The sequence below is a fragment of the Crocuta crocuta genome, unplaced genomic scaffold, assembly GCF_008692635.1.
Source record: "Crocuta crocuta isolate KB4526 unplaced genomic scaffold, BGI_CrCroc_1.0 scaffold167, whole genome shotgun sequence".
In the NCBI taxonomy this organism is placed as follows: domain Eukaryota; kingdom Metazoa; phylum Chordata; class Mammalia; order Carnivora; family Hyaenidae; genus Crocuta; species Crocuta crocuta.
The window spans coordinates 7,674,754-7,689,277 of record NW_027532406.1 but is presented as its reverse complement, the minus strand read 5'-3'; the positions used below and the strand labels follow the sequence as shown (position 1 = coordinate 7,689,277).

Here is a 14,524-nt window from a genome sequence, read left to right as displayed (position 1 = left end):
TTATTTTTGATAGAGAAAAGATGAGTCAGGAAGGGACAGAGAGAGAAGAGGACAGAAGATCTGAAGCAGGCTCTGCACTGACAGCAGCCAACCCGATGTGGGGCTTGAACTCACAGGCTGTGAGATCATGACCCGAGCCAAAGTTGGACACTCAGCCAACTGAGCCACCCAGGTGCCCCTCAAATCCAATAATCTTAACCAATGGCAGAATTCTTAGGGAACTATTACCAAGTTGCATATTTACTATCCACTAATTAATAAAAGCAAATGACCTCTTGTTTGAGAAACAAATTCTCAAGCAGCTCAGCTTAATATTGTTATAAGACTCATGGAAAAAACATAAATTTATCAGCTCCATGTCATCCTTAATTCTTGAAAAAAATTTCCTCCGTTTTATAGAGCCATGCTATAGGGGAGCCTGGCTGGTTCAGTTGAAAGAACATGTAACTCTTGATCTCAGAGTTGTGAGTTTAAAGTCCCACCTTGGCTGCAGAGATTACTTAAAAATAAAATCTTTAAAAAATAATAATAATAAAGTCAGGCTGTATTAGGTAAGCATATGCATTAAATGCCCAGACTGATAACTATTCTTTTCTTTGTTAATCATCTACTGGGAATCCAGTGGAATAACAGGAAAAGATAGACTTTCTGTTCAGAATTGTGATTGTGTTTCCTCTTCCTGGGTGCTCCCTTTAACCACAGTTACCAAAAGCCACTTATTTAACAGAGAAAATTGAGACTGAGACTTGTTTTTAAATTTTAAAATATTAAAATTTCTAAAGATTCTAGTAGTAGTAGTAGTAGTAAGCATTTTTTAATTAAGCTATATATGAATTTCATAATCTCTCTGAAAATATTTTTATCAATACAGAACAAAAAGTAAAAGTTCCTTTATCCCTCATCCTCCCAGGATAACAGATTATACCCTTCAAGATACATTTTTTACACACTTATACACATATTTATGTATGTATGTATGTTTGTATGTATTGGAGGACTTTAATAAGATAAATGGGTAGAATTATACATATCTATCAAAGGTAGAAAATTTAGAGGGTTTTTTTTGTTTTGTTTTTTCAATCCTATCCCATTAAGAAACATTCTGCCATAAGCCCATGGAAGCAAATGTACCAAAATGGTTCATTCTCAATAATGCTAATATATGTGATTGTTAGTTTCTTCTTTACACTTTCTTTACTTTGCCAATTTCATATTTTAAAAAATTAAGAATAGAGGCGACTGGGTGGCTCAGTCGGTTGGGCAGCCGACTTCACTCAGGGCATGATCTCACAGTTCGTGGGTTTGAGCCCCAAGTTGGAGTCTGTGCTGACAGCCAGCTCAGAGCCTGGAGCCTGTTTCAGATTCTGTATCTCCCTCTCTCTCTAACCCTCCCCTGTTCACGCTGTCTCTCTCTCAGAAATAAATAAAACATTTAAAAAATTGTTTTTAAATTAAGAATAGTCCGTATCTGTTTTTCATTACTTTTTATAGTTTTAGGGTCACAAATTTATCACAAATCTCCTAGGTAGGCTAGTTCTGAGTAAACTAACTGGTAAAGCAGGTTAGTTTGTCTTGGGAATATTCCATTTATCTCCTGGCATCCCCACCCCATGTGTTCATGCCAAGTGTAGTCCATGGACAAATGAGGCCCTCCATGTCAAGGTCCACTGAATCCTGTTTTCCTGAGCCAGTGTTCAATGGTCTGGAATACTGCTTATTCTGCTAGCCAATAAACATACAAACAAATGTTCAACTTTACTCATAATCAAATAAATCAAAACATCTAAGGTATGATAATGACCAGTGTCACCGAGGGTGCAAAGAAATGAACATTCTCATACTCTCTTGGTGAGGATACAAATTTCCTGGAAAGAGATATATACAGAGATCTATCTATCTATCTATCTATCTATCTATCTATCTATCTATCTATCTACCTACATATGAAAGAGTGATAGAATTGGAGATATATATGTATATATAGATATATATGAAAAGTATATAATTTTTTTTACTCTTTGATGTAACAATTCCTATTATAGCAATTTGTCTAAGGAGATATTCAGAGGTGAGAAAATTATTTAGTTATAAGAAGGTTCAATAAATAAAATGTTATAAATTTTAAACAAAACCTTATATGTCCAGTAATGAGATATTAAAGTTAACTGAAATATTGCTTAGGCTGAGATATTATTCAGTCATTTAAAAAATCATCTTGTAGGGATGCCTGGGTGGCTCTGTTGGTTAAGCATCTGACTCTTGATCTCAGCTCAGTTCACCATCCGGTGGTTTGCTGGCCCCTGGTTGAGTTAATACTATTGTGCCACTGCTAATTTTCTGATTTGTAAAATTTTACTACGAATAATTGTAAATACAATGTTAACATTAAGGGGAACAGGATGAAGTGTATACAGGAACTCTGTATTATTTTTGCAATTTTTCTTTAAGTCAAAAATTATTCAAATAAGTGGAGCACAGAGGATTTTTAAAGCAGTAAAACTACTCTGTATGATAAACGTCATTTTACATTTGTCCAAATCTATAAAATGTACAAACCCAAGAGTGAACTATAATACAAACTATGACTTTGGGTGATTATGATATATCAGTAAAGGTTCATCAGTTGTAACAAATGTACCATTCTAGTGGAGATGTTGATAACAGGGAAGCTATGCATTAGTGAAGGGAAGGAAGTATATGGAAAAGCTCTATACCTTCCACTCAATTCTGCTATGTATCTAAAACTGCTTTTTAAAAGTCTGTTAAGGGGCACCTCAGTGGCTCAGTCGATTGAGTGTTCAACTTTGGCTCAGACCATGATCTCACAGTTCCTGAGTTCTAGCCCCACATCAGGCTCACTGCTATTAAGGCAGAGCCCACCTCAGATCCTCTGTGCCCCCTTCTCTCTTACCCTTCCCCCAACCTCAAAAGTAAACAAACATTTTTTAAAGTCTATTAAAAATCATTTTGGGGCAAGTGGCTGGTTTAGTCGGTAGAACATACCACTCTTGATCGCAGGGTCATAAGCTCAAGCCCCACATTGGGCATAGAACTTACTTAAGAAAAAAAAAAATCACTTCAAAGTAAAATATTGTTAGGGGCGCCTGATGGCACAGTCAGTTGAGCGTCTGACCTTGGCTCAGGTCATGAAGTTCATGAGTTTGAACCCTGTATTGGGCTCTGTGCTGATAGCTCAGAGCCTGGAGCTTGCTTCAGATTCTGTGTCTCCCTCTCTCTCTCTGCCCCTCTCCTGTTCACGCTCTTTCTCTCTCTCCTTGAAAAATAAATAAGTATTAAAAAATTTTAATACTTTAAAAAATAGTGTCAGTTATAGAATTGTCTAAATTTACAAAGTTCCAAGTGTCCAGTATTACTGTGAGGCCAAAACAATGCCCATACCCACACCTGCAACTTATTACATGCCAGGTACTATTCTAGGCACTTTATTTAGCATGTCCCATGTAATGCCCACAACAACTCTATGAGGTGGGTACTATAATTATTACCCCCATATTACCGCCGGGTTGGCCTCTAGAAAACAAAGGCATAGAAAAAAATTAAGTTATTTCCCCAAGATCATACAGCTAGTAAATGGTAAGATTTAAACCCAGGTGGTCCGAAGTCTATAAGAAAGAGAACTAGAAACAAAAAATAGATGTCTCCATTTATCAAGTTTATGCTCAATTTTCAAGACTGTGAAATCTTGAAATCAGGATACCTTCTTATCATTACTACTGAAATGGTGACCAAATATCAAAAAATCAAGTAAAGTATACATCAAGGAGGATGAATTCATAAGGACTTTAGAAGATTTCATAATGCGTCTTTTGTGTAAAATGTGATGCAGGGTGAAAAAGCTGATTAACTTGGAATCAATTTTAAATAAATATTCTTGAGGGACACCTGGGTGGCTCAGTCGGTTAAGCGTCCGACTTCGGCTTAGGTCATGATCTCACGGTTCGTGGGTTCGAACCCTGCATTGGGCTCTGTGCAGACAGCCAGCTCAGAGCCTGGAGCCTGTTTCAGGTTCTGTGTCTCCCTCTCTCTATGACCCTCCCCTGCTCATGCTGTCTCTCTCTCTCTCTCCCTCTCTCTCTCTCTGAAATAAATAAAACATTAAAAAATTAAAAAATATATTCTTGAAATTAGGGTATGTTGTTTTCTACTCAACAGAGCAGAAATTCTCCCTTAATTAAATGACATTTATATGTGTCATTTAATTAATTTTCAACACAAGCTTTAAATTGTAAGAACTAGGGCACCTGGGTGTCTCAGTTGATTAAGCAGCCTTCTCTCAATTTCAGTTCAGGTCATATTCTTGAGGTGAGATGAAGCCCCGGGTTGGGCTTTGCGCTGACACTTCAGAGCCTGTTTGAGATTCTCTCCCTCTCTCTCTGCTTTACCCTGCTCTCTCTCTCTCTCTCAAAATGAATGAATGAATGAATGAATTGTAAGAACTATATACTAAAGCAAAAGAATTTTGTGTGAGGCCCAACTCAGTTGTTATCAATAGAATCAACACATTGAGTTGCTTTGAAATTATAACTGCTAAATTGCTTTTTTTTTTTTTTAAAGTAGGGTCAATGCCCAATGTGGGGCTTGAACTCATGGTCCTGAAACCACAAGTCTTCTGCTCTACCAACTAAGCCAGCTAGGTACCTCTAAATGCTTTTGAGTATGAATATTTCTGGTCAATCTTTTAAAGCATCAAGTCAAGGAATATTTGAAGTAAAATAAATCCATCCAATACAAATCAAGTAAATGAAATGTCACACTAAATACACAAAAAAATGGAATTAAAATAGTTTCAAATGGGAAAGATATATATGAAAAGATGGGAAAGATACATACAAAAATTGACAAAATTGTGACAGATCATTTCATTTTAAATAAATGATTGTAATTTAAACATGCTATGGCATGGACAGAAGGAATGGCAAGATAATGCTTTTATTCTCCTGTCCACAGTACCTACAGAGAAGTATGACTATAACTGGTAATGAAAATGCTGACTATAATGAAAGGAGACTGTTATAAACATTATAAATAATAAGATTTTTTTTACTCTATTCAAAACTAATGCTCCTTCTCTTTCTTCATAGACTGAGGAAATAATCACATAACTATAAAAGACTGACTAATTGGGTCTGGAGATTTATTATGGGGATAGAACAACTTTTACCTTATAACTTAGCATGACAATAGTCTTGTAAAATCCAAATCATGAAGCTTATTGAGCTAAATGATGTTCCTTTGATTTTAAAATTTTCCTTCAGGGGCACCTGGGTGGCTTAGTCGGTTGGGCGTCCGACTTTTGCTTAGGTCATGATCTCGCGGTTCGTGGGTTCGAGCCCCGCGTCGGGCTGTGTGCTGACTGCCAGCTCAGAGCCTGGAGCCTGTTTCAGAGTCTGTGACTCCTCTCTCTCTGACCCTCCCCTGCTCACGCTGTCTCTCTCTCTCCTAGAAATAAATGAAACATTAAAAATAAAATAAAATAAAATTTTCCTTCAAAAATTATTTGGCAATAGCATAATTCATAATACAGATGTTAAAAATGGTAATAAGCTTTCTCAATTGCTGTAAGTAAATCACCACCAAAATAAGAATAGCATATCCTAAAGGGAAATATGCAACTAAAAGAGTTTTATAACCCAGGGTGTGTGTGTGTGTGTGTGTGTGTGTGTGTGTTTAACTACAAGATACTTAAGCTGACTTTCTCAGTCTGATGATAGAGATTTTAATCCTTTGTGTCCAAGGTCACATTCTATTTTGCAAACAAAATTAAGCACATTTTATTACTAAACTCCAGCTTTATGAAACAAAGATAATTAGAAAAATATTTTGCTTTAAAATATTTTAATATTAATAGCCATGTTTTAGTAATAAAATAAAACATTTTAGTAACTATTATATAAAATATAAGATAATATATTCAATAATTGAAATATACTTCATATTCATCTCCATAGTATTTAAAATATTGGAAAACTAGGAATGAATGAAGTATTTAACAATAAGAGAATAATCAATTGTGATACAACAATAAAATGAAATATACAATATTAAAATATGTATGAAGAGTGTTTTATGGTATGGATAAATCCTTGTTATAATGTTAGTGGGTAAAAAGCAGGAATCAACGAGTAAATATATAAAATCTTCCCAAATATCTCTCTAAAAATATATATAGGAAAAAGACTGAAGTTTAATATACCAAACATTAATAGTGTTATCCTTGGGAGGTAGAATTACAAATGAGTTTTCCATAATTTTGAAAATGTTTACAACCTTCATCATTGTCTATGTGGCGCTTTAAAAACATTATTTCATTGTAGATCAAGTGAACAAGTATAGAGTTATCACACGTTTTGTTTCAAAGCCACCCTTTTAAGTAATTTTTAAGTTAAAATGTTAACATAAAAGGGTGTTTTTTGGTTTATATAATTTAACTGCTTATATAAAAGTACATATTTTAGTAAAACATTTTAAAATCACTAATTACTAGAAAATACATTTAATCTTAATTAACATTAAATATATTTAATCTCAATTATAGTATAAACTGCCATAATAAAGATATAGCTTATGTGTTCTGTGAAACACTGCCAACAGCATTACAATAAAATTTCAAATATATATTTTTGGTATATTTGAAATAGAGTCTATGGCCATGTGTCAGAATACACATATTGAATCAGAAACATCTATAAAATCACAAAGAACACTACTCCAGTAAAGACCCAGGATTTATATCCTTAACTTTCTTTCCCTAAGCCAAACATGCTTTAAAACAATGTAAGATTAGGTTTTTAGGCAATGTGACTAAAAGTTCAAAGTTAAAACCTTAAATAAAAACTTGAAAACCTGTTGTGAAAAAGAACAGCATTATCTACTGTCTTACCGAAGACAGTTCATCACATCCCAGTAACATGTAGTAATCTTCAGTATCTTCTGACTTGTAATTTAGTATTGCATCCATTTCAATGACTAAATCAGCTTTTCTTCCCTGTGAAACAAGAGACAAAATAAGCTGTGAATTAACAGGAAAAGCCTTTTTAAATCTGGCTTTCAGGAGCACGTTCCAAACAGCAATAACTAGATTTAAGGCTGGCCACAGTCCATACAACAGATGTCATCCTAGACCTTTGTAAACTCTACCTTTCATTGGCTGTTGGCAGAAGAGAAAAGAATAGACCACGTGCCTAACCGCTGCAGTGAAGCCTGGGATCTGTAGTTTCAGTTTATGTAAGTAATGCACTTGAACCGTTCCTTTTATACATTGACAAAGACTGTCCATTTTTACAAACTCCCCAAATTAGCTATTTCTCCATCACCTGTATATTTTTATCTTTTTCCTTTTTTTGAAGAAATAGAAGAAACTTTGAAGCAATATAATAAAAATCTTAGAATGTGTTAAATCTGAGTAGTGGGCTTTTTCTGAGTGTTTAGAATATTTCATAATTTTTCAAATAGTTTAAGAATAGAAGGAAATAGGAGAGCAAATTTTCAATCATTTGATAATGTATTCAGTAAGCAAGTATTTATTGAGAATCTATTTTATGCCCAGCACACTTGTAGGAAAAGGTGTGGTAGATAAGTCTCAGTTCTCAAGGGGCTTACATTCTGATGGAGGAAAACAGACAAGAAACACGCAAACAAACAAGATCAATTAAAATAGTGATTTATAGGGTGCCTGCGTGGCTCAGTCAGTTAAGCATGTAACTTCAGCTCGGGAGTGATCTTGTGGTTCATGGGTTCAAGCCCCAGGTTGGGCTCAGTGCTGACAGCTCAGAGCCTGGAGCCTGCCTCAGATTCTATGTCTCCATCTCTCTCTGCCCCATCCCTGCTCACACTATGTCTCTCATTCTCTCAAAACTAAATAAACATTAAAAAATTTAACAGTAATTTATACCATGATGGAAATAAAACAGGACAGAGAGGAGAACTGTATGATGACCATGTTTGATTTACTGTGCTATTGTTCCTGAGTTGGCTCTCCAGGCTCCGGAGATATCTGGCCTTGGGTGAGTTCAGGGAATCTGTGTTTCAGCTTACTGTGGTCCTAGGATATGCAGATCAGTCTAGGATTTACACAAGAAAGTCAGTGGTATTGGATACAACTTTTTAACTACCTCAATCCTTTAAACATTAACCACCTTGAAAAAAGAAACATTTTCATTGAGCTCACCTATATACAACTTTTTTAAAGTTTATTTTGGAAATGAAATAAAGCACTGAGCATCATTTTTACAACTCCTTCATTATATACACTCCCTAACTAAAATTTCTGTATGGAATTTTATATTTTTCTTTCATAGTTTATTGTCAAGTTGGTTTCATATAACACCCAGTGCTCATCCCCACAAGTGCCCCCCTCCATGCCCATCACCCCCCTTATCCTCTCCCCACTCCCACCAGCCCTAGGTTTGTTCTCAGTATTCAAGAGTCTCTCATGGTTTGCCTCCCTCCCTCTCCCCAACTATTTTTCCCCTTCTCCTCCTCTATGGTCCTCAGATAAGTTTCTCCTGATCCACCTACAAGTGAAAACATATAGCATCTGTCTTTCTTTGCCTGAATTATTTCGCTCAGCATAACACCCTCAAGTTCCATCCACGTTGCTACAAATGGCCAGATTCCATTCTTTCTCATTGCCATGTAGTGTTCCATTGTATAGATAAACCACATCTTCTTGATCCATTCATCAGTTGATGGACATTTAGGCTCTTCATGATTTGGCTATTGTTGCAAGTGCTGCTATGAACATTGGGGTACATGTGCCCTTATGCATCAGCACCCCTGATTACATTCTCACCAACAGTATAGGAGGGTGCCCATTTCTGCAGATCCTCCCCAGCATCTATAGCCTCCTGATTTGTTCACTTTTTTAAATTTTTTTAATTTTTATTTATTTTTACAAATAGTTTATTGTCAAGTTGGTTTCCATATAACCAATCTGAAATGGATTATCTTAAGCAGACTTTTGAATTCTTTTCCCCCTCCCCACACACACTTTCTTAAAATATAGCTTACTGTCAAGTTGGTTTCCTCACAACACCTAGTNTGTTGATGGTTTCCTGTCTCACATTCAAGTCCTTTATCCATTTTGAATTTATTTTTGTGTATTGTGTGAGAGAGTGATTNTTGTGCAATTGTGAATGGGATCAGTTTCTTGATTTCTTTTTCTGTTGTTTCATTATTGGTCTATAAAATTGCAGCCGATTTCTGTACATTGATTTTTGTACCCTGTGACTGCTGAATTCGTGGATCAGTTCGAGTAGGCTTCTGGTAGAGTCTGTCGGGTTTTCCTTGTAGAACATCATGTTGTCTGCAAAAAGTGAAAGTTTTACTTATTGTTTGCCAATTCTGATGCCTTTGATTTTCTCTTGTTGTCTGATGGCTGATGCTAGGACTTCCAGCACTATGTTAAACAACAGTGGTGAGAGTGGACATCCCTGTCGTGCTCCTGATCTCAGGGAGAACGTTCTCAGTTTTCCCCATTGAGGATGATATTAGCTGAGAGCTTCTCATAAATGGCTTTTATGATGTTTAAATAAATTCCTTCTATCCTGACTTTCTCGAGGGTCTTTATTAAGAAGGGATGCTATATTTTGTCACATGCTTTTTCTGCATCTATCGACAGGATCATATGGTTTTTATCTTTTCTTTTGTTAATATGATGTATCGCATTGATTGATTTGCAAATATTGAACCAGCCCTGTAACCCAGGAATGAATCTCACTTGATCATGGCGGGTAATTCTTTTTACGTGCTGTTGCATTCGATTTGTAAGTATCTTGTTGAGGATTTTTGTATCTGTATTCATCAAAAATATTGGACTGTAGTTCTCTCTTTTTTTTTTTTGCTGAGTCTCTGTCTGGCTTGGGAATCAAAGTGATGCTGGCTTCGTAGAATGAGTCCAGAAGTTTACTTCCATTTCTATTTTTTTGGAATAGCTTGAGAAGAATGGGTATTAACTCTGATTTAAATGTCTGGTAGAATTCCCCAGGGAAGCCATCTGGCCTAGGGCTCTTACTTGTTGGGAGATTTTTGATAACTGATTCAATTTCTTCACTTGTTATGGGTCTGTTCAGATTTTCTATCTCTTCCCATGTGAATTTTGGTAGAGAGTGTGTGTTTAGGAATTTGCCCATTTCCTCTAAGTTGTCCAGTTTGTTGGCATATAATTTTTCATAGTATTCCATGATAATTGCTTGTATTTCTGAGGAATTGGTTGTAATAAATCCATTTTCATTCATGGTTTTGTCTATTTGGGTGCTCTATCTTTTCGAGAAGCCTGGTTAGGGGTTTATCAATTTTGTTTATTTTTTCAAAAAATGAATTCTTGGTTTCATTGATCTATTCAACTGTTTTTTTTATTCTATATTGTTTATTTCTGCCCTGATTTTTATTATTTCTCTTCTTCTACTGGGTTTGAGGTGCTCTTGTTGTTCTGCTTCTGGTTCCTTTAGGTGTGCTGTTAGATTTTGTATTTGTGCTTTTTTCTAATTTTTTGAGTGCAATGTACTTTCCTCTTAGGACTGCCTTTGCCACATTCCAAGAGTTTGGATTGTTGTATTTTCATTTTCATTTGTTTCCGTATATTTTTAAATTTCATCTCTAATTGCCTGATTGGCCATTCATTCTTTAGTAGGGTGTTCTTCAACCTCCATGTTTTTGGGGTTTTCCCAGACTTCTATCTGTGACTGATTTCAACTTTCATAGCATTGTGATCTGAGTGTATGCATGGTATGATCTCAATTATTTTATGTTTGTTAAGAGCTGCTTTATGACTGCAAGCAAAACCAAAAGGGAAAAAGAAAAAGAAAAAAAAAAAAGACAAAAGACAGTCTAAAAAGACAAAAGACAGTCTAAAAGTATAAAACCAGAATTCCCAGCTACAAATAAAGAGCAGGGTGGCAGTGCTGATGGAAGAGCATATACAAAGAGAGAAATGACAGGGGTGGGGAGAAAGCGAAATTGGACAATGACCAGGCAGAGAGACTAAGAAGGTTAATTCAGAGAGAGAAAGAGGAGAATATGGTAGGAGGCAGGGAGAAAGAAACAAAGATAATATTACTCAGAGAAACTATCTAGTCTGATTACTCCAGAGAGATACAAAGGTAGCGGTGGAGGTGTAGAATATACATCNATGAGACAAGGGAAAATATATCTGAATGGAAAGAATTGATCTAGAATTAATCACGACAGTGCATCCATCTCGGTCTTGCCCCGGGCTCAGGTAAAAAATAAAAAGCAGCTCTTTAGCAGGGATGGGCATGGTTTGGTGTAAGCAGGTCTTAGCCTCCACTGTGGTCCTGCGGGCCTGAGGTCCCACCTTGTTGGTTGTGGGGAGAAAAATGGCGGCACCCCAGTCCCTTCAGAACCAAGAGTTGCCAATCATTCTTTTGGTTCTGATCTCCCTGTGCTGCGGACATAGTGAAGGTGGGCAGTGTTCTATGTCTCAACCCTCGCCTCATTTCCAGGTCTTAGTCCGCTGGCTTTATTGATACTGCCCGAAATGTAATCCCTCAGGCTGGGTCACTTCCCAGCTGGGGATGGAGCTGGGAGAGCAGCGGAGCAGTTTCTTCTGGCGCCGCCTGGGACCCGGGAACCCAGCCCAAAGTCAGCGCCACAGCTAGAAATAAGATCACTCTCCATCCTGAGCCGAGGTTTTTCTCTTCTCCAGGGACAGTTCTATGAGCTGTTTCAGCTCCTCTTTCTCTTCCCTTCGACTTTTTGAGGCTCCTCACGAAGGGGATTCCCTCCCTTCCCTTCGTGTCTCTTGGTCCCAGCCCATTTTTATCTTCCCCAGTTCACACGCATGTACCTATGAGGTTGTCTTATTAATGGACTCTGTCTCTTTTCTTCCCAGACTCCTGTGGTTCAGTGTCCTATGGCTCCAGGCCTTTTTTGTTTGAGAGGCGGGGGCGAGTGAAATGTATGGAGCTCCCTACTTCTATGCCATCTTGCCTCCCCTCTTGGAATTTTAAAATAAAGTATAGGGTTGCCTGGGTGGCTCTGTCAGTTGAGCATCTGACTCTTGATTTCGGCTCAGGTCATGATCCCAGTGTGGTGAAATCAGCTCTGTCGGGTTTGGCGCTGAGTGTGGAGTCTGCTTAAGATTCTTTCTCTTTCAGGGCGCCTGGGGGACTCAGTGAGTAAAGCGGCCAACTCTTGATTTTGGCTTGGATCATGAGATCAAGCCCCATTCCTGCTCTGCATGGACAGCTCAGAACCTGCTTAGGATTCTCTTTCTCTCTCTCTCTCTTTCTGCACCTTCCCTGCTCTCTCTCTCTGTCTCTCAAAATAAATAAATATTTTAAAAATAGAGTCTGTATCTCTCCCCCTTCCTCCTCCCCTGCTTGCATTGTCTCTCTTAAATAAATAAATAATTAATTAAAATAAAGTACAATTATTTTTGTTGTGGAAACTTCACATTGTTTCGGGTATTTGGAGGCTTACTTCAGTATCACAAAATACAGACCAGAATTACAGACCAGAACTGGCAAATGGCCTTAAAATGATGTGAAGTTGCTGCTATCAAAAATAGGGTGGCGAGTCCTCAAAAAAATCAAACATAAAGTTACCATATGATGCAGCAATTTTACTTCTGGGTATATACCTAAAAGAACTGAAAGCAAGATGGGTGGCTCAGTTAGTTAAGCATCCGACTCTTGATATCAGCTCAGGTCTTAGCTCAGGTCTTGATCTCAAGGAGATGAGTTCAAACGCGGCCACTGGCCTCTGTGCTGGGCATGAAGTCTACTATAAAAAAAGAAAAGAAAAAGAAAAAAAGCTGAAAGCAAGGACTTTAACATGCTTTTTGTACACCCATGTTCACAGCATCATTATTCACAATAGCCAAAAGGTAGAAACAACACAAGTGTTTGACGTAGGAATAAATAAAATGTGGTATATACATACAATAGAATTTTATTCAGTCTTAAAAAGGAACTTCTTTTTAAAAATTTTTTTAATGTTTACTTATTTTTGAGAGAGAGAGAGACACACACACACACACACACACAGAATTCAAAGCAGGCTTCAGGCTCTGAGCTGTCAGCACAGAGCCCAACATGAGGCTTGAATCCACAAACTGTGAGATCCTGACCTGAGCCGAACTCAGATGCTTAACTGACAGAGCCACCCAGGAGCCCCAAAAGCAAGGAACTTCTGACACACACTACAACATGGATGAATTTTGAAGACACTATGTTCAGTGAAATAAGCCAATCACAAAAAGGCAAGTTCTGTATGACTCTACTTATATGAGATATGTAGAGTAGTCAAATTCATACAGACAGAAAGAAAATTACAGGTTACCAGGACCTAAGGGGAGCGATGAATGTGGAGTTACTGTTTCATGGGCATAGAGCTTCAGTTTGGGGAGATGGAAAAAGTTGCAGATATGAATGATGATGATGGTCACACAACTATACAAATGTATCTAATGCCACCGAACTGTATATTTAAAATAGTTAAAATGGTCAATTTTATGTTATATAAAATTTATTTTATATTATATAAAGTATATTTGCCCTAGTTTTTTAAAAAAGTTATATAAATACCAGACAACTTTGACCAGAAAAAAAATATTGCTCTTTTACTCTCCATCCTGAGAACAGTGAGGACAATGCTTTGATGTTGTCCTGAAGCACAAAAAGAAAAGGTGATTATTAAAGGAATTTTGGCAAAGCACTCTCCCCTGTTTTTTCAAATGCAACTGGAAGGATCTTTCTCCTAAACCACCATGTTTTCACATTCTATATATTTAAGTTAGTAAAGAGTCACAGTCAACATATGCTGGCAGCAGAAGAAACTAGTACATCCTTTCTTTTTTTTTTAATAATTTTTTAATGTTTATTTTTGAGAGAGACAGAGCACGAGTGGAGGAGGGGCAGAGAGAGAGGGAGACACGCAGACTCCAGGCTCTGAGCTGTCAGCACAGAGTCCGATGCAGGGCTTGAAACCGTGAACCGTGAGATCATGACCTGAGCCAAAGTCTGACACTTTAAGCCACCCAGGTGCCTCCAACCTTTCTGAATTTGAAATTGTCATATCAGAAGTCAGAATTTTAAACAATCTTTTGAGCATGTGGTCACTTAAAATGATGTAGAAACAGGGACACATGGCTGGCTCAGTCAGCAGAGCGTGCAACTCTTGATCTCCTGGTTGTGACCTTCAAGCTCCATCTTGTGTGCAGAGATTACTTAAAAATACAATCGTGAGGGGCACCTGGGTGACTCAGTCATTTGAGCGTTTGACTATGTCTCAGGTCATGATCTCACAGCTTGTGGGATTGAATCCATGTCAGGCTCTGCACTGATACCTCAGAGCCTGGAGCCTGCTTCGGATTCTGTGTCTCCCTCTCTCTCTCTGCATCTCTCCTATTTGCACGCTGTCTCTCTCTGTCTCTCTTCCTCTCTCAAATAAATAAACACAATAAAATTTTTTTAAAAATAAAAATAATTAAAATCTTGAAAAAAATTTATAAAATGATGTGAAAACATAGGTAATACCTGGG

The 14,524-nt window shown here is 37.2% G+C and overlaps 1 protein-coding gene across 2 annotated transcripts in view; it reads right to left on the bottom strand.

The window, feature by feature from the left end:
- The window catches only part of DNAJC12 (DnaJ heat shock protein family (Hsp40) member C12), a 38,832-nt gene extending 31,739 nt beyond the window's left edge, over positions 1-7,093 (bottom strand). For both annotated transcript variants that reach the window (XM_077778627.1, XM_077778628.1), the window contains exon 1: positions 6,902-7,093. In XM_077778627.1, coding sequence (XP_077634753.1) covers positions 6,902-6,979 — 78 coding nt within the window. In that variant the 5' untranslated portion in view covers positions 6,980-7,093. The remainder of the gene's footprint in view (positions 1-6,901) is intronic.
- Between the last annotated feature and the right edge of the window lie 7,431 nt (positions 7,094-14,524).